This window comes from Scophthalmus maximus, chromosome 4, assembly GCF_022379125.1.
Source record: "Scophthalmus maximus strain ysfricsl-2021 chromosome 4, ASM2237912v1, whole genome shotgun sequence".
Classification (NCBI taxonomy): Eukaryota; Metazoa; Chordata; class Actinopteri; order Pleuronectiformes; family Scophthalmidae; genus Scophthalmus; species Scophthalmus maximus.
This window is the reverse complement of record NC_061518.1, coordinates 26,060,505-26,080,734: the sequence shown is the minus strand read 5'-3', so window position 1 is coordinate 26,080,734 and position 20,230 is coordinate 26,060,505. Positions and strand designations below refer to the sequence as shown.

Sequence of the window (20,230 nt, the reverse complement as noted above, 5' to 3'; positions counted from 1 at the left end):
ACATCCAGAACCTGCCAGTCAGTTCTTCATTCTGCATGCAGTCTTCATCAACTCCTATATTCTCCCTGCATCAAATTTAACGAAAAACGTGCATCACACATATTCCCCAGTGTCTTCAAATGCTTTGTCTAGCCAACGTTCCAAAACCCAGAACTATATAATTAACTCTGATGTGAAACGTAAAAGAAGATTATCATACTGTTGAAGTTACTATTAATCAACTTTTTATTTTTACTTTTTCAACAGCCTGGATGTTGTATATCAATACTTTGAGGATACTACAGCCATTGGAATACATTATTTGCATATATGTATTAGACATTAAATTTACCATTTTACTACAGTATTTAAAAAAAGACACGAACTGACTTTGAGTAAAACCAGCTGGGTACCTTTTTTGTCACTGGGATGTCATTTGTACAGCTCTGATTCAAACCTGTGTTCCTTACTTCCAGCCACGAACTGGATTGGCCTTCGTAAGCTGGAGGAGCTGGATCTGTCTTATAACTGCCTGACCAGTCTGCCTGTGGCCGTCATGCACTGTTTGAAATCCCTGAGCTCCCTCAATGTGTGCAGGAACAAACTGAGAAGCTTCCCTGACCCCTGGGCCTGTCCACTGGTAAGAAACCAGATGAATGGTGATCATCTTCCTGTTTGTTACATCAGCTGATTTTAAAGGATTGTTTTTTACTCAAAATGCCGTATTGAGTTCATTTGATGACATATAATATATATTAATATAATCATTTTTTTAAAGTATAGTTTATTTGGTATTTGGATTACAAAGTCAAACTACTGTCTTTAAATCAAGACGTTTATAAACGGGGCACTACTATGACTACTGTGGCTTTTTACCTTACAAGTGAGCGCCCAGTTGACTCTAAAGGGCAGAGGGTGAGGAGAGGTATAAAAGAGTTAAAGGTTGTTGAAGTACATATCATCCACGAGCACATGGCACGGTGTTTCCTGTGGTGCTGTAAATCAACCTGCTGCAACTTATGTCGTCACTCATCTGTCATAATCACCTTGGGTCAATTGGGGACAAAGAAAATCTGTAGGCTGATGGTATCTATTTTATTTGCATGGTATTTAAAATTGTTGTCTGATTTCTAAAAATCATATAACTGCCCCCCCTTTGTGTCTTGCAACCCCTGACTCAAGGGTGGCTGTCTGCCAGCTGAAGATCAGTATGCAGCAGGACAATGAACCCAAACATTTCAGTTCAGTTCAGTTTATTCACAAAAACAGTTAAAATACAAGTACAATGGCTTCAAACAAACAAAATGATTACATTTACAAAAAAACAAACAAACAGGTTTTAATTGGTGGTTACTGGAAAGTTTCTGGTGTAAGCTCTTATTTCAAAGTTAAAGCCCCCAAACACTGATATGACCTTAGAAGGGGGGGATCCTGGGGAGGTGTGTTTCTCAAAATAGGAGCCTGATAAGATTACGGGATATTACAGCAGGCTTTATGAGTGTTGAAGACTCTCAACACAAAATCTCATGAAGCTTAATTGTTTTCTGAGATATGAAGGAGAGCAGCTAGAGTGACATGAGTATGCTTTAGTGCAAATGTGATAATAGGATTAAAGGATAATGGCATTGGCTAAATATCAAAGATCCTACTCTGACAGAGAACTATGATTGGGAAAACGTAATTCTTTTTCTCCTCTTTCCTATATTTAATGTGATGATTCCAATAATGTTAGTTAAAGTATCATCAACTGTAATACTTATATTATTTCTTACGTAATTGAAGTTGTTGTTGAGATTTTTCTTTACACACACACACACACACACACACACACACACACACACACACACACACACACACACACACACACACACACACACACACACACACACACACACAGAAATATACAACTCAACTCCTTATTCCATCTGAGACTCTCTCCCCTACACTTAAAATCTCAGTACATCACCTGTCAGTGCAAACAATACTTTTTCTTGTTGTTCCATCTCTTCATACACCACCAGCTGCTCCTTCATACAAAGTAAAGGCAGGGATACTGTTAAGCTCCCAGTCATCCACCAAGCAACACACAAAGCCATCTCAATTGAGTTTCTACTGGAATGTATTACTTTCATTATTGTTTTTGTTCTGGGTTTTGGGGCCTTTGTGATTTTCCCAGACACGACAGTGTCACTATTGAGAGAAACTAACACTCTTGGTCTATATATATATAACACTGGACTTACCAAATTTATGGAAGAATCTTTGTTGGACAGGAAGTGGTTTAAGCTTTGTTTGAACTAATGGATTGTAGAGAGAAACTAGAGACGGGTTTGATTTCTATTGTGGCACAGCATCATCTTAATATTGATCTACGTAAAGATATTTACTGAAATATATAAAATCTGAAATGTACATTGACCACATTGAGGCTGATTGTTTGTGTTAGTTTAATGGAACGAAATTTATGATTTAAATTAAAATCACTTCAAATTAATTTCCACTTAATAACACTGTGATATTCCTCCGACACCTCCCCTGCAGAAACAATGCAAAGCTTCATCCAATGTGATTGAGAGTCTTCCCAACACCATCTCCATCTTCTGGAGGACTAAGCTGCAGGAGGTGGACTTCTCTGACAACAGCGTGAAGGAACTGCCCTCATACATCTTTGAACTGGAGGTATGACTCGGATCTGAATCTGGATCTGATTGAATAAATCTGTATGGGCATCGGGATGGAGTGATTAAGAGGAGACATTTTAAAGAACATGCAGGGTAGTCGGGCTAAAAAGCCTCCAGGTGGCACTGCTGCTGTGTGGAGGGCTCCATGTTTGGCTCATTGACTTCACATTCTTGTTCTGCAGCTTGGAAGCACCAGCAGGTAATAAGTCATACAATTATATGCAGAAATATTTTGCTCAAGGTAACAAGACATCAAACATTTTGAGATTGGATAATGAAGCTCTTAAATCGAATTTCAAGTCAAACAAGGATTTTGTACATTTTCAACTTTTGAACTTACCAACATAAGTAGAGAGATGCAACATCACATAAAAAAAGAATAAAATCTGAGGGCCATTTTTTTTATTTCAAAGTCATGAATGTAATGTATGAGTGGTACGGACTTGTTGTATGAGCCTTGTTCAGATTATCTCCACAGCTGAAAAACCTTTGTTTGAATTACAATGTCGTGATCTAAATAAATTAATAGTTTAAATATTCCATAAAAATCGAATTATTTTTGAAAAATAATACAGCCTAATCTTGTGTTCACTGAATTAGTGTGAAGTGCACGTCAGGATTTGCCCCTGTAATTATTTTGTCAGCTAAATTCATGCTAAACTATTCCTGGTCATTTTTGTTACATCACAGTTGTACCTTAATAAAACTGTTTTCCGGACTATTTTGGTTTATCGAACAGCACTACTGAGAAGATGATGTGTTACTATATATCTCTGTTTGCTGATTGTCGAGAGTAAGACTCGAGGCTCTAATGTGTGAGATCCTTCATTTACTCTAAGGTGTCTTTTTTAAATTTAATTTAATTTATTTTTTTGTCAATGAAAATTGCCCAGAAAATGAGCAAAACATCTGAGCCTGCCAATGCTAATGACAAACTCAGGAATTGTTGGCATTCATGAAGCTGAAACAAGCAATTTCCAACAAGTTTGTGTAGTGAAGAGAGTTTGCTGAAGATGCCAAGGAACAGTCATGTGAACATTCCTCATGGGCAAAATTAAGAGAGCTGTGAGAGTAGACAGTAAGCCATTTTCATCTACTCTGAGGTCTGCTCCATGCTTGTAGTCCAGCCACAAGTATGTTAATTAATAATATATAGATTAATTTATACATCTTTGATGTATTAATCAGAATGGTACCAAAAGACTGAAATATCTTTCTTATCCTGACTAGTTTTATCATATGATCAAATAACAACCAAAAAAGATAAAGAAAATAAATAAAAATAATAAGTTAACAACTTTTGCTGGTGTTTTTTATGGTAAGAAAAATCCAAAGGATTCAGTTGTTAAACAACATGTACTGGAAACCACACATTCATCCACAGCTTAATCTTAATTCTTAATTTCTTATGTGCGCTAGCGCTGACTCAAAATGGTATTAGAAAGTCTGTGTCATACTTTATTGTCTTACAGTATCTGCTCTGTATTAACAATTTGACCATGCTAATGCTATAGCATCATTATGAGGTTTGAGCACCGGACACAGTAAAACACCATGAAGATGAGGATGAGTTTGGAGCTAATGTTCTCATCACATCACAGGAAGTTCGACCTATGACGCAGTCAGCCAGCTGTCGGTCTTTGAAAAGAAAAGGCAGATGTGTGGTTTAACAGTATCTCACCCCTTTTCTCATCAGGCTCTGGTCTCATTGAGACTGTGTGGGAATCATATTGTCACCCTCCCGGCCCCAACTAAGTGGAAGTGCTCTCAGCTCAGGACCCTCGATCTTTCTAGAAACCATCTTGGCAAGTAGGTAGTGGCGCGCACACACACACACACACACACACACACACACACACACTCTTCAGCTGTTTGGCTCACAGGTAAACTGTTAGATGGATTCAGTCAGCTTTGAAGATTTTTTGGATTTTTTTAGATAAAATATATTTAGTCCAGTCTAACGTTGGGCTTTGATAACATTATAAAGAATCTGAGAATTTGATTTATTTTGAATACCTTACCAATAGGGCAGCAAGATCTGCTGACTTGATATTGGTATCAGTCGTGAAGATGTCCAGTGATGTACTTTAAATCCGTATGTAAATCCATTCGGACATTTTATAACATTTACACTCAGCCTACTTTGACAGTGTGGATCCACATTACATTCACAAACCAACAGAATGATTGTCTACCAGAGGGTTGTGCTGATCTCTATCGTAGGGTCCTTTTTTATGCATGACATATGTGAAAAACAAATTCCACGTTACTATGTTTGTAACCAGCAAAAGTGAGAAGCTGCTGTCTGAATCTTTTGCACATTGCTTTTTACCAAAAAGAATGGAAAAACAGATCTTTGGAACCAGCTACTGGAATGCAGCTTATATAGCCCTTTTTTAATAGAATGTATGAACTTTAGTTGGAACACCGAACACTGTCTGTCATGTTCATGAAACCAGTTTTGCTTTGTAACATGGAGCATTATCCTGCCTGAAGTAGCCAGTAGCAGATGGTAAACTGTGGCCTTAAAGGGATGAACGTGATCAGCAACATGGTCTTACTGTATTTCCAATTTTGACTTTTAGAACAGATGAAGGGCCCAAATCCAGGAGACTGGCCTTCCTGACTACATGGAACAGGAGGGACCCAGACCCAGGTAGAGCTGATCATTTGAACCTAAATACAGATCAACATGAAGCTGTGATCAATATGTTCCTTCTTGCTAAGAACAATGTGGACTTTGGAGATGGTGAGAGCTTGTGCTTGCAACAATGAACGTACATTCAGTCATTTCCCAGCATTACTCTTTTGAAAGCTTGTGATTTATTTTTCTTGTCCTTGCAATTTTTTTTCCACAAACTAAGATCAACCCCCTTAAGAGTTTACTGTCTTTTTGGTGCTACTAATCTGTTATGAAGATGTATTTCTAGAAAATATTCCCACTTAAATTAGAATAATACTTTTTACATTTAAGCAATTTTACCCACCCGAATCACCTCTGACCCCAATATCACAAACTAGCCTTTTAATATGATATGAAATGTGAGGAATACCTGCCCAACAGACTGTATAACAGTTGCTTTAATCTCCACCAGACTGATACTTATAATTAGGAAAAACTGACACTTTTAAATGCAATGATGTTATTAATAAAAATAATAATAATAATAATAATAATAATAATAATGATGGGTTTGGATCCTGCACCTCTGGGGTCAGAGATCTACTAGGAGAGAGAGAAAACAGAGTTAGTGACATGTAATGTAAATACATGGGGAGAGAGGGAGAGAAAAAGAGGGAGAAGGAGAGCAAGAGAGGGAGAAGGAGGGAGAGAGATTCTCATGGTATAAGTTCTCCCAGCAGTCTAGGACTATAGCAGCTTAAAAAGGAAATGGTTTATTAAACACCTGAGCAGTTCTAACTATAAGCTTTATCAAAAAGGAAGGTTTTAAGTTTAACTTTAAATGTAGAGAGGGTATCTGCCTCCCTGACACAAACTGGGAGCTGGTTCCAGAGGAGAGGAGCCTTGTGGCTGAAGGCTCCACCTCCCATTCTACTTTTACAGACTCTGGGAACCACAAGTAGTCCCGCGTTTACAGAGTGAAGTGATTTAATTGGATAATATGAAACTATGAGCTCTGTAAGATATGATGGAGCTTGATTATTAAGGGCTTTGTAGGTTAGGAGCAGGATTTTGAATTCTATTCTGAATTTTACAGGAAGCCAATGCAGAGATTCTAACTCTGGAGAAATATGATCTCTTTTTCTAGTTCCTGTCATAACTCGTCCTGCGGCATTTTGGATTAACTGGAGGCTTTTCTGGGGCATCCTAGCAGTAATGAAGCCGTGTAGTCTAGAAGTGACAAATGCAATGTGTGTGTGTGTGTGTGTGTGTGTGTGTGTGTGTGTGTGTGTGTGTGTGTGTGTGTGTGTGTGTGTGTGTGTGTGTGTGTGTGTGTGTGTGTGTGTGTGTGTGTGTGTGTGTGTGTGTGTGTGTGTGTGTGTGTGTGTGTGTGTGTGTGTGTGTGTGTGTGCATGCTGTGACCCCCTGCATGGCTCTGTCTCGGCAGTTTGTCCGATAGAGTTTCCAATAGTTCTGCGGGATTCACTGGAAGTGCTTTACCTGAACGACAACCTGCTGGAGTGTGTTCCCCAGTCAGTGTGTGGTCTGCACAGCCTCACTGAGCTCTACCTCTCCAAGTGAGTCCCTCTGTTCACCCGCACGCTGTCCCTTACTGTCCTCCCTCTGTCATGCTGATAATACTGGTGTACTGTTTGTCGAGCTGCGGTCCCCAGATCTGTGATTGTGTTTTTGTGTTTTTTTTCTTTTACATCTTCTGTCATTGACAAACGAAGGCTGGGAGGTTCAGGGATGAGACATTGCAGTTAGTCTGATATTCCTCTAGAGGGCACTCTTGTCTGTCTCAGTGCCAAAGATAAAAATGTGGGTGCTTGAAATGTTTCATAAACACTTTACAAGATCCGCTGTATTAGACACCAAGGTCCACATTCACCCACATTCTGCAGATACTTAAGCTCAACAGATCCTAGAAGTTTTTTAATATCAATTATTGAATATTGTTTTCTATTATCTCATAAATCCTTTTCTGCCACCTATTTCACAGTGGCCAAGATTAAATGCAACTTCTTTTAGACTTTTTTTTTTAATGTAAAAATATATTTTGTTTTGGCAACTGCACTGGCGCTATTTATAAAGCAATCAAAAGCTTTTATTCCCATATACAGTATTGAATGTGGATGGATAAACATGCATTTCAGGGTGTGAAGCCGTTTAGAAATATACATAGCATTTTTTGGCTTTGGTTTATGAATCTGAGGTACACTTTCTTTCATTACATTACCATAAAAAGTCAAATGTTAAAAGTGTGTTGGACCAATAAGCAAAGAAGTTACAAATCCTCTCTGGTTTTCCACTGAAATGAGTTCAGTCACTGGGAACCACTGCTTGGTATGAGGTCAGTCCTCCTGCTACAGCTGTTTGCAGCTGTTTTATACAAACAGCACATTGCTCTGCTCTCCCACTCCCCCAGAATGATTGAATTGTTTGGGAAGTCATGGATCTACATTTCCTTTTACTGCCAGAAAACGGCTTTGGCACAAATCCATCTGACTGTTTCTTAGAATGGGGCCTGGGGACCCTTTCAGCCTCTTTCAGTGAACGTCCATGGGCTCCATGAAATTAGTAATCTTTAAATTTAGGAAGTAATTCAAAGCTGACTCCGTCAACTGGAGGGTAGGTAGCTTTGAAAGGCCTCCCCCTTATGTGAATTACTGACCCATGTTGTCTCACCTTCCCTGGGAACAGTAATCCTGGAATCCGTGAGCTTCCAGCAGAGCTGGGTCAGCTCTCCAACCTGTGGCAGCTGGACACAGAAGACCTCAACATTACTAATGTTCCCCAGGAAGTGAGAAAAGAAGGTACTGTGTCTTACTGTCTTTCAAGACATGTAACTTTTCCAAAGTGAGCTTGGCTGGAAAGAAATGTTTTGATTAAAGTTATAATCAATAAACGATAGGTTCACGATTTCCCAATGGAGTTTTTCACAGTCCTCGATCTGTGCAGGGGACAGTGTTTTCATGATCAGTTGGTGGCACAATAACACAAAGAGGAAACCCCTTCTCTGAAAGATGACAAAAAATGGATTTGTCTAACTCGGACTGCACACTGGGTTTTCTCTATTCGAAGTCTGTTCTCAGAGGGAATGTTTACAGAAAACATGGGTTTTATTTGTGTAGCTCAGGCAATAGTTTCTATCAGCTATGAAAGAACTACTGAGATCAAGGAACATAGTGACAACTATAAAAAGCATAAAGTAAGAAACTTATCAAAATGCACAAGCTGTTATATTTTTATCCAGATTGTCAAAACTACTTAATTTGAGGTTAAACAAAACAGTTGTGTGTTAAAAGAAATGAATCACAGTAGGTCAATGTTGAATTAGGAAGTGTTTCTTCCAAATACGTATAAGTGTGTCTAACCTGGAGGATTGTTTCCCACTTGTCTGGTCACTTTCCTGAGCAATTTCTGACTCGGTGGACCGTTTAAATCTACGTTTAATATATTACAATAAATTATTGATCAGAGCAGTCGGATACATACATAAATGAGTGAGAGTTACATGTTTTCCCCTGAAATATAGAAGACAAATATAAAGCAAGTATAAAATGGATACATCATACAATTATGTAAAACTTGAACTTATTTAGTCCTTGAGAAAATGTAGCATGTATTTGGTTTGTGTGGTGGCACTTTGTGTGGTAGTATCTTCCAACATCCTGAACACCAAACCTTGTCCTCTCTGGTTTTGTCAGGTCCTGCATCTGTCCTGGCTTTCCTCCGAGCACACCTACGAAAGGCAGAGCCTTGTAAACTGCTGAAGATGGTTGTGATTGGTCCGCCGAGACAGGGGAAATCTGCCCTTCTGGAGGCTCTACAGTCTGGCCGGGCTGCTGCCTTCACCCCCGCAGAATGCAGCATCTCCACCTCTACCTGGGAGCTGGAAAAACCCAACAGTGGCAAAAACAACGTGAGAAAAACACAGACGGTACATGTGCATACTCAGGGGTTAAGGTGGGCTGGAAGAAGGGTTTTTCCTATGTTTTTACACTGTCTATACAAAAATAATGGGGATAAAAATTAAATATACAGTTATATGATTAGGATAATAGTGAAAATGCCGGGCCCAGCAGAAAATGGTCCTCTACTGATAACTCTGCAGTCATAAAGTTTTGGTTTTATATATCCTGGTTTTCAGATATGAGACGGAGAGAGCAGGGACACGGTCAAGTTTAAATAAATGTAATTTGCATTGCTTGCAACGTTTACAAAGTTTACCTCCTGCTTCCAGATACAATGTCCCCGTTTCCCTGGATAATCCAGGAAACACATTGTTAATGTTTTTCAGAAACTTTCACACTGTGAGTTCTGTGGATCTGTCTGTTGGAAAAGACAACAGTGAGGGGAACTTATTGATATTTTAGCTAGCTAGCTCTTGTTTTGTTACACGCAGAAGGACTCGGTGGAATTCAACGTGTGGGACATTGGTGGTCAGGCCAGCATGTCCACAGTGAACCAGTGTTTCTTCACTGATAAGGCCCTGTATGTGGTGATCTGGAACCTGGCCCTGGGAGAGGAGGCTGTGGCCAGCCTGCAAACATGGCTGCTCAACATTGAGGTGACACACACACACACTGACACACACACACACTGACACACACACACACACACACACACACACACACACACACACACACTCACACTCTTCTGCCAACCCACTGAGGACCAGCTGTTGTTCAGTGTGAGAGAGTCAGAGAGTGAAGGGTGTGTCTGTGTGTATCAGAATCTGTTTGTCGTCAGTGCTGAACAATGACATGGTTTTTGTTCGTTTTCCAGTGGGAGGGAGGAGCGATCTGATTTATAGGAAAATTATTTGGTTGTCTGACCACCAATCGCAGTCCGACAGATGTCATTTGATAGCGTGAGAACGTGGAAGATATCGAAACCGTTGGCATCATTTCACTGAAGACATAATTTCATAGAATCCTAATTACTATATAATATTTAGTCAATTCTTCTCTTTGCTTTCTTCTGATGGCGGTGGTTAGGTTACAGTGAAACTACGCTTGGATTTGTTTCAGATGTTACTCAAGAGTCATTTCAGGATTAATCTAATGTCAATAGCCATTCCACTGACAGTGAAGTGAAGGAGTAACACAACACAACACAAACTTATTTACATGCATGCTCAAAGAGGAACGGTGAATCAAACTCCAGATTTACCTAACATCTGAATAAAATCTTCACATTCACTTATTGATGTTGATATGCTGACGATGAAGATGATAATTATCCTTTTTCCAAGGAGAGGCTTTCACAGCTAGCCTGGGACCAGGCTGTGGTAACAGGTGAACTGATCAAAGTCAAATACCATACACTTAATATAATATAAAATATATAATATAAATATTTTTTTATTTTTTTTGCTTATGTTTATCTATTTATTTTATGTACTCTTGATTCTTGCACTTTTTGAACATATCTTCATGGTTGAATGCACTAATTGTCAGTCGCTTTGGACAAAAGCATCTGCTAAATGAACGTCATGACATGTATTTTTGATACACAAATACCATCAACCCTAGTTCCTGTGTCGCGTAGGCACGAGCTCCCAACTCTGCAGTGGTGGTTGTGGGAACACATTTGGATCTGATCGACACCAGGTTTCGCACTGAGAGACTGGCCACGCTGAGAGCTTACATTCTGGCTCTGTGCCGATCCCCGTCAGGGCCTCGAGCCACCGGCTACCCTGACATCACCTGGAAACACCTGCAGTAAGCACACCTCCATTTCTTTTGTCTGTTTTTTCATGTTGATAACAAGCAGCTGTGAGTGTGGTTACTAGTATCTGTATTCAAGTGTGTGCATGTCTCTACTCAGTGAAGTGTCCTGCAAGACGCTGGAGGGTCTGGAGGGGCTGAAGAAGCTGATCTACCAGGTGGCTCTTTCCATGAAAGACAATAGCAGCTCAGCCTGTGGCAGTAAACTGCTGGGCAGACTGGTGAGTGAGGCTCGCTATCTGACAACTGTAACACTACATTGCTGGAATTTTTAATCCCCCTTTGTATATTTGATATCAGCTTATCCGTTTAAACATTATTGTCACACAACACCAAGTGTCAGAAAATAGCACATAGCGGCGGTGAGATGTGGTTGAAAGGCAAACACAAATATACTAAAGGCACTAGTAAAGGCAAGTAATTCTGAATGCTGGTTTTTGAACCTTTTTAGTCAAATGCAGATGTTTACCATTGTCTCCTCTCCCAGATCCCCAGGAGTTACCTGACACTTCAAGAAGATGTGATGGCGGAGAAGCAGAGGCGAGATGCTGAGGGAGACGTCCAGTATCTGACTGATGCCCAGCTGGACTGCATCATCGAACAGAACCCGGGGAGTGACATCAGAGACTATGAGGACCTACAGACGGGTACTGCTACTTTCCAAATCATTTGTTTGACTTGTCAAACAGGTGACACTTCCCAGAACCATGAAACTACCCAGAAGCCCTGTGTTTATCATCGGTTTGGGTTCAGAGACACAACGCCCAGACTCATAGTCTTCTGTGTGTTATAGGGAGTCACCCAGGACAGATAATCAAGCAGGCAGCTACAGTAGCTTAGCCTCGGTGACTGCACACAGCTCTCCAAAAGCTGTCACATATCCTGCAACTCTAAAGAAATTAGGTGACAACATTAGCAAGTCGGTGAAGAACCCAAATATGTAAATATTAACCTTAGGAATGACTTGAAGCCGCATTTCTCTCCTTTTGGCAGTCTATCCTGCCTCACCCCACCTCAAACTCATGCACCAACCCAACATGTCTCTGACCAGTCTGCGCAATGGACATACACAGACCAGACTGATATCACCCTCCATCTAATTCCTAGTTAGACAGCAAACAAACTGACTCCCAGATGTCAAAGTAACGCGGTGCTCAGATACTGTAATGGTATTACTTATTTTTAAACGTAATCCCTTACACTCCTCTTTTATTTGCATGTCGTTCACATCCAGCCATCAACTTCTTGATAGAGACAGGCACCCTGCTGCACTTCCCCGACACCAGCCATGGCCTGTGCACCCTCTATTTCCTGTGTCCTGTGTGGCTGTCGGAATGCCTGGAGAGGATCATACACCTCAAGTCCTCTCGCTCTGTAGCCAGGAACGGAGTGATCCGAGCTGAAGACCTCAGGGTGAGACTTGCGAAGCAACTGCAAAGAGGACAAAAAAATCGCTACACAAAGTTTTGTGAGTTTTTTGCTGACTATTCCTTATGATGATGTCTGTTGTGCAGATGCTGTTGGTAGGAACAGGTTTCACCCAGCAGACAGAGGAACAGTATTTCCAGTTTCTAGCCAAGTTTGAGATCGCTCTACCTGTGGCGAACAACAGGTAAAAATATCTCTTTCAACAAATTGATGACTAGTTGATGCAAATGGTGACTCTGCATTTTGGTATTTTTACGCCACCACATACATGTATACTGTAGTAGCTAAATTTGGTACAAAGCATCTCTACTCTTTATCCGAGTCTTTTTACCCCCTTTGTAAATTACTCCAAGCATCTTTTAAAAAGTCAAGCACTAGCATTAAGCAGAGAGCTTAGCCAAGGTACCTTCAAATCTTTACAAATAATTGTTTTACATCTCCTCTTTTTGTAGCTACCTCCTGCCCCACCTCCTTCCCCCCAAGCCAGGCATGGACATCCACGGCTTCCGCCAGCAGGTCAACAACACCTTGCAACGCCTTTTTAAGATGAGCTTTGTTCCTGCTGGATTTTGGGAGCGTTTCATCGCCAGGATGCTCATCAGCCTAACAGAGATGGACCTGCAGGTACTGAAAACACGTTTTGTAAAAATCTGGATCCACAGCCTGGCCGGAGCAGGAAAATCACAACAACAACAAAGAGAGAGATGAGCCCTCCACGATATCCCTTACCGCCCCTTTAACACGTTGTCAGCTTGTTACATTCATGGCCTGAATTGTTGTGTTTGTGCAGTCATTCGAGCCTAAAAGAACCACCAGGGGCCAGCGCAGCAGGAGTTCTGTGATCTACAGCTTTGCTGGAACCCAGCAGAGGAACCGCTGCAGCACTTTCAGAGTCCGACGCAGCCAGACCATCTACTGGAAGGAGGGGCTGCTGGTCACTTTTGATGGAGGTTACCTCAGGTCAGGGCAAAGCTTGGGCTAATGGAATGTGGGTGGTAATTAAAGAAGTCAGTTCTAGATCGGGATACGCAGGACCTGAGTCAAAAACCTGTGGAAGCAAACAGGAGGGCATAGCTAGTGTTCAGTCAACTTTAAGGGCACAGAAAGTGGATTGGCTTGTATCTTCCACAGTTCCAGACTTTACAGGGGATTTTTCACAAATGTCGTCTTTTTGAGAAGTTCTTTAATAATAAAAACAACTAATCTATGCAACAAACTTGGTATTGTGAGTGTTAATAGCTTCAGAAGAGCTCATCTCCTACATCTGTCACAGCAATCTTAGTAAATTAATTTATTCTGAAGCACTATGTAGGAAAAAAGAAGATAACGCTGAGGGCGAGATCTGTCAAGTTTTAAGATAATCTCAAGCAAAAGTAACTGCTAAAAGGGAAAGAACATTAACGCTGAACTGCCTTCTTTTGCTGCTGTGAACAGGATGAATTGTGACATGGGGAAAGCATATTAACCTCCCAGTGAAATGAGGCCCTGACATGCATTTGTGTCTCTGCAGCGTGGAGTCGTCTGACGTCAACTGGAAGAGGAAGAAGAGTGGAGGCATAAAGATCATCTGCCAGTCAGAGATGAGGGATTTCTCTGCCATGGCCTTCATCACCGACCACGTCAACTCTCTGATTGAGCAGTGGTTCCCCGGTCAGTGCACTTATATCTGTTCATGTGGACACGTCAACCCAGCTGCTGGGAAATTAATATTAGGATTTTAACGTCAGACATTTTTCTCACAATATTTCCATCATCACTAATGTCTTCCTTTAACCATTATTCAGAATTCATAGAACACACCTAACCCTTATGCCCTCCCCCCCTCCTGTCCTAGATCAGAGTTAATATACGTTAATACAGTATATACTGTTACAGCCACTCAGGATTGAGTTTATGTTTTTCTCAAATGGTTTTAGTGTGTAGTGTATCCTGTTCAGATCCTCTCCAAATTAAGCCGATATCAGGATCACCACATCCAACTCTGTGGTGTAGCAAGAAGCACAGAGTGAACGTTATAAGATACCTCTTCTTTCAAAGGCCTCTAAAGAGAAATGTCTGACTTTTGTATAAATAGGAACATACATTTTCTTTTACCAGCCTGTGGTTTTTCAGGCAAAAAAGATTATCTGCAACCCCCTTGTCAAGGGGGTTGCAGATAATCTTGAACCTAAGGGGGTTCATTAGGTTCATTAGGCACCTCCAGTGCGATCTGCTGATTCACTAACATCTGGTGGAGCAGTGTAGTATATTATTTCACATTTCACCATATTTGCTATGCACAGTTATTACATGCTTTAGATTCAGCATCTCATATCTTATGCAAATCAGCCAAATCGTTGCACAGAAAGAAGATCTTAAATTTGCAATTTAATTAGGGATTAATTGAGACAGTTTTCAGCAGCAGGTTGAAATATGTCATGCAGTAATGGAAAAGTCGGGAGCAGCCTTAATGAGCTGTTAGATGAAGAGCTGCAGGCGACAGGCTGCACACCTCCAACTTCTCATATAGGTACCCAACTTCAATTGGCTACATTGTGTCATGCTTTTCTGACTCAGGTCAATAATTACATGACTTGTGTATTAAAATGACACTGCTTTGTTTTGCAGCCCCCAGAATTCTGTGACATGTTATGTTTATCAAACCATAATTGCCGTTACCAGTAACTACAGGTGTCACCACATCAACCTTGACTTTTTGATGGGAATGTGTCCCCGTCATTTATTCTGAAGTTCCACTAGTGAGCAGCATGACACCAGGGTCAGGCCATGTAATGTCACAAAAAGTGTTGGTCTCTGTGCCGTGGTCTCAAACCCACAACAGAATGTTGTGGTCCACATAAGGGTTCACACCTAACATGCTGAGCTCTCAGTCCTGTGTAGACAGATGCAATCGGTCAAACACACCACTAATCATTTGTTGTCCTATTTAAAATTAATTCATATTTAATAAACTGACTGGTCGATTTGCACTTAACAGATAATCTGCACCACATATGGATGTATAAACCAGTCACTGTGAAATTTGAAATATATTTTAATGATTTAATAAAAATCGAGGGAATAGGAGATGCAGATTCACCCTCATTTACATAATGTTGCATAATCATTTGGCAAACTTTTGCATACTCATTATCAAGTTAACTACAGATTTGATTCTATGAATCCATAGGGCTATTGCACGAGGACCTCTAAAATTCTGTTAAATTCTGAATGCAATTTCCCAAGTTATGGTAATTTAAAAAAAAAACTGGTCCTGTGACCTTGACTTTTGACCTTTAAAGGTCAAATGTGGTATATGTCAGAATTGGCTCTAGTTTCGATTTGATTTGATTTATTTATTTTATTTTAATTTTATTAACTTTGTGTTAACTCTGCCTTAATTTTTTTGCAAGAAGATGACGTGATGGATCAAATGGAATGCAAAGTGACTAAAAGGCCTTTCAGCTTTACAACGCCTCCAGTCCCATATCGATACAACCATTGGTTCATGAGATTTATAAGATAATATACTTTTGTAATATATAACCATCACAAAACAAAGTTACATGGCTAGCAAATAAACAAAGTACAAACCATGTACAAAATCAACAAGAGCACTCACCTCCGCCAAGGCAGAGCAATTCCCCACCTACAGTATATGCCGTTTCACCCAAAACTTGCATTCCCATCTCCATCTGACCCACATATTTTTAAAATGTTACGTATTTGTGAAGATATGATTCAAAATGTCAAGTTTTGCCCTAGAGACCTATCTTTGATGAAAATTTCTTGCAAATCCATCCATAACTTTCTGAGTTATCCTACTAACAAATAGACAGACAAACTGAATCAATCACATAACCTCCTTGTTGGAAGTAAAAATGTAATGCTGTTATTGTCATGTATTTGTTATTCTGAAATAGGCACCCCTTTCCAATTAGAAATCTTGAGACTGGGACTAGCCCAACTCTGTGTCCAAATCATGAATATGTCTGGTCTCTATGTCGTGACTTGTAGCTTTGACAGCCAGTGAGAGTGATGGGAGTCTCCTCATTGAGCAGTACGCCCCCTGTCCTCTCTGTGCCTCACCGGGCCAAGAGAAGCAGGCCAAGGTCCCAGCCAGCCGGCCCTGCCACGTCGCAGAGAAAGGGGATCGTGGAGGAGGAGAAGGAGGAGGACAAGCAGGGGTTCATTACTTCAACATGGAGGACTGTGTGCTGGCCGCAGTGGAGAAGGAGCACATCATCTGTCCTGAGCACCCTGATCAGCCAGTCCCACTGCAGGAGCTGGTCCCTGAACTCTTCATGACTGACTTCCCTGCACGGTAACCTCTCACTCTTTAATGAACTATTTCATTGTACCTCTGCACACTCCACCACATCTGTCAGAAGATAATTGGGGATCTGTGCAACTTGGTTCTCATATTTTTGACCATCATTTCTATCAGTTGTGAAAAATGAAGGCCCTAAGTTAATACTGTACCTGGGATCTGCTGGAACAACAGCAGGATCTAAGACTTCCACTGCATACTAAGGAGTTCAACAATCTAAATGAAAAAGGCCAAATTAATTTACTAACATAAACATTTTTTAAAAAATGTGTTAAATGTAGTCTTTAAAATAGAGACTTAGATATATGTCTATTGAAGAATTAAAAATGTTTAATAAAACATAGTGGTCTTTGGTGAAGACCGTCTTTCTACATGACCTCAAATAAATCTTTAACATCTGTCTCCTGCCATTTCTTGTTACTTATCAGAATCAGGAATACTTTATTGATCCACAGTTGAAATTGAGTATCTAATTACGTATGCTGATGTTGATATATTTGTGACAAGCTAATATTGGTTGGGCTTGAGACCTCACACATAGAACACCTCTGACAGAGCAGGAAAGTTTCAGTTGTCATCAGTACAGTTGTCTGCTCAGGCCATGTAACAGCTCATATTTAATGTCATAAGCAACCGCAGCAAAAAATCAGTACGCTCTTCATAAGAGATTCTTATCTTTTAATATTTCAGATGTCTACTTATTATTTTGGATGACTTATTCAATCCTCCTGGGCATGGAGGATACCAGTCTTAAACAAATCTATGGTGAAATGTTTTTTCGTTCTTCACAGATGATTCTTTTCAGCTGCTCTTTGCTGGAGGTGTTTGTTGCTCAACCTTCTGGTATAAATACTCCAAAGGTTTTCTCTTGGACTCAAAATCAGGAAACCAACTTTTCCAGAACATAGTTTTTCCTTTTTTTCTTCTTCTTATTTTGTCATTCAGTATTTGGGTATAATACCTTGCTTTCATAATGCCATTTATTATTGTTATCACACCTACATCTTTTGTGCACATGCAGCCCACGTCAGCACACATTTTCACCTCCCATGATTCACAGTCACAGATTCACTGTGCAGTCCTGGCCTGATCCAAACTTATTTTATTTTGGTTTCATTTGACCAAAGAATGTGCTGCCAGAATTCATCAGAATTCTTTTCTCCTTGTTTTGTTTGCTGTTTTGGGAGTTATTACTAACGGCAAGACTTTTGACTTCATGCAGCTTCCTTCCTTAACAACCATTTTGTCCCCAATCGTGCCAAGTCAGAATTACTAACCCAACGTTTTTCAATGCAAATATGCATGGTTTCTATTTTGAGTTTTTGAGGATGGCCACAACGCCTTCTGTTATTGTGGTATGGCTCGTCCTTTCTCGTCCAATGTGGTTACTTCAGTAAAACTGAGATGGCTGCCATTTTAACAGGTTGTTTACAGGTGTATTCACTTCTGTTATATTGAGGTTGTGGTTTGTAGCTTGTAGCTTGTAACCAAACCAATCCACAAGCTAATTTGTATTCACTCTCACAGATATATCTGCCCTCCCCTCCCATTCAGACGATTTCCATTCATCCTGAAACTGGTTGGGCCAATGACAACCGTTTATCTGAAATGGGGCGCTTGATATGATGACAGAGGAGGGCCGCTGAAGCATTTTCGTTGACAAACAAGATGGCTGCCACTGATGTGCAGAAGTCTGTGGCATCCGCTATGGAGACAGTATTAAAAGAAGTGGATGCTATATTTCCAGAAGAGAAGAACAAACGCCTGCTGCATGCTGTAGCCTGTTTGCACTTTTCTGTTACTCTGAGCAACGTCACATGTACCATTCCTCTGATTGGCTGGAGGTCTGTTCTGTGACCGTTGATAACTCCCCTTGGAAAACCACAGCCACTCACTGGAAGTCAGATTTTTGACAGGAGCTGGTTGATTCACACAGTATGTATTAAGTATCTACTGTATGCATCTCTCTCTCAAACACACGCACGCACACACACTGACAGCTAGCAGCTCTCCAGGGCTGTGGCTGTATAATGAGATTCAGCTGATTTGTTCCCAGTAACAGCATCTGTTAATGTGTTGTCAGCGCTCAAGGGTAACCACCAGTCCTCGCTATTGGAGTAAACATATCTGTGTCTCTGTCTTGGTCCTAGACATGAAATATACTGAAACACTGCATGTGGGATTAGGGATAGGGGTTGTTGGCTGGGTGGTCAGTTGCGCAAGCACATCTCTGTCTCTGCTGCAGCAAACATTTCCATGGGCCTGTGTTATTTTACAGTTAAACAGCCCCTCCAAATATTTGTGTAACTGCAATTCTAAATGTGTTGAACTCGAGCTCTCTAGAATGTAAGATGGATGCTGGTATAAACAGAGTGCCATGAACTAGCGTCATCCATTTTTTTTTTACGGCCGGTGGGCTGGTTAAGGTTAGACTATTCTACTACATAAGCTTTTGCCAAGGTTGGTCTTTTATTAAAATGTGCTATAGTTTGTGTTGTTCACTCTTGATATTGAGCTCGAAATTGAAGCCGAGCATTTGACACTAAGATCTGATATGAGACAGTCTCAGACTTAATCTCCACCATGAAGGAGATTTGAGCTCCTTTGTTTCTAAATATTGGTAATTTCAACACAGATGGGGAACCTTTTTCTTATCAACTCCCTGTTCAATGTTTATAACATCCTTCAAGGGCTGTACTTTAGTACTGAACATATATGTGATAGCTGAACTGCTTTACCCTGGTGAGGCCTCTGACATCAGATGGTAGTGATGAAGATGATGATGCTGGTTTTAGCCAAAACAATTTGCTCAAACAAATCCTCACAGGACTCAAAAGATGAGACTCAAATTGTGACCTTTTGGTGCCAACTTTGAGAACTTGACAATATCCGTTACTCATTGGTCCACAGAAGTAGAATGAAGTGAGGAAGTTAATGCTATGCTTTATGCTTTGAACAGTGCAATGGGGTTAGAACACACATATTTGAAATTTGATACCAGCTGATAAAGATATCAGAATCAGAAATACTTTATGGATCCACAGGAGAAATAAGGTAATCCAGCCATGAAGTTGTTGCACAACTGTGGCATGACTGAAAGTAGTAGTTCCCCTACAAAGTAATACCAACAGAACATTAGTGAGGGCACAGCTTCGAATAGTTCAAACAAATGAGATTTAATGTGAGCAAGAGACCACAGTAAGTAAAACACCTTGGAAGCGGTCCTATGAATTAGGTTTTTCAGACGCGAAGGACGCTTCCAGGCAGAGCCAAGACACTGGTGGTGGTGATGAACGGAGTACGAAGTTGAGATTTCTCATTAAGTGAGTTGGACATAACCAGGGGCTGAGGTGGGTCATGTGGTGATTGCAGTGTTAAAATGGCAGCTGAATGAAAGGACAGGGGAGAGAGAATGTTATTAAAATTTTGCGTGTCGGGTTGTGATTGGATGAAAACGAGAATGAGCTGGTGGGGC

General features: G+C 40.5%; 1 protein-coding gene across 7 annotated transcripts in view; it reads left to right on the top strand.

Moving 5' to 3' along the window:
* The window catches only part of lrrk1 (leucine-rich repeat kinase 1), a 66,018-nt gene that overhangs the window by 24,568 nt on the left and 21,220 nt on the right, over positions 1–20,230 (top strand). For 5 of the 7 annotated variants that reach the window (XM_047331472.1, XM_047331470.1, XM_047331471.1 and 2 more), the window contains 17 exons: positions 456–619; positions 2,521–2,658; positions 4,357–4,469; positions 5,246–5,316; positions 6,731–6,860; positions 7,987–8,099; positions 8,994–9,226; positions 9,692–9,856; positions 10,840–11,012; positions 11,119–11,239; positions 11,506–11,665; positions 12,253–12,431; positions 12,533–12,630; positions 12,899–13,070; positions 13,237–13,406; positions 13,957–14,096; positions 16,443–16,749. In XM_047331472.1, the coding sequence (XP_047187428.1) occupies positions 456–619; positions 2,521–2,658; positions 4,357–4,469; positions 5,246–5,316; positions 6,731–6,860; positions 7,987–8,099; positions 8,994–9,226; positions 9,692–9,856; positions 10,840–11,012; positions 11,119–11,239; positions 11,506–11,665; positions 12,253–12,431; positions 12,533–12,630; positions 12,899–13,070; positions 13,237–13,406; positions 13,957–14,096; positions 16,443–16,749 (2,647 nt within the window). The remainder of the gene's footprint in view (positions 1–455; positions 620–2,520; positions 2,659–4,356; positions 4,470–5,245; positions 5,317–6,730; positions 6,861–7,986; positions 8,100–8,993; positions 9,227–9,691; positions 9,857–10,839; positions 11,013–11,118; positions 11,240–11,505; positions 11,666–12,252; positions 12,432–12,532; positions 12,631–12,898; positions 13,071–13,236; positions 13,407–13,956; positions 14,097–16,442; positions 16,750–20,230) is intronic. The other 2 variants (XM_035627963.2, XM_047331473.1) reach the window with 1 other exon arrangement.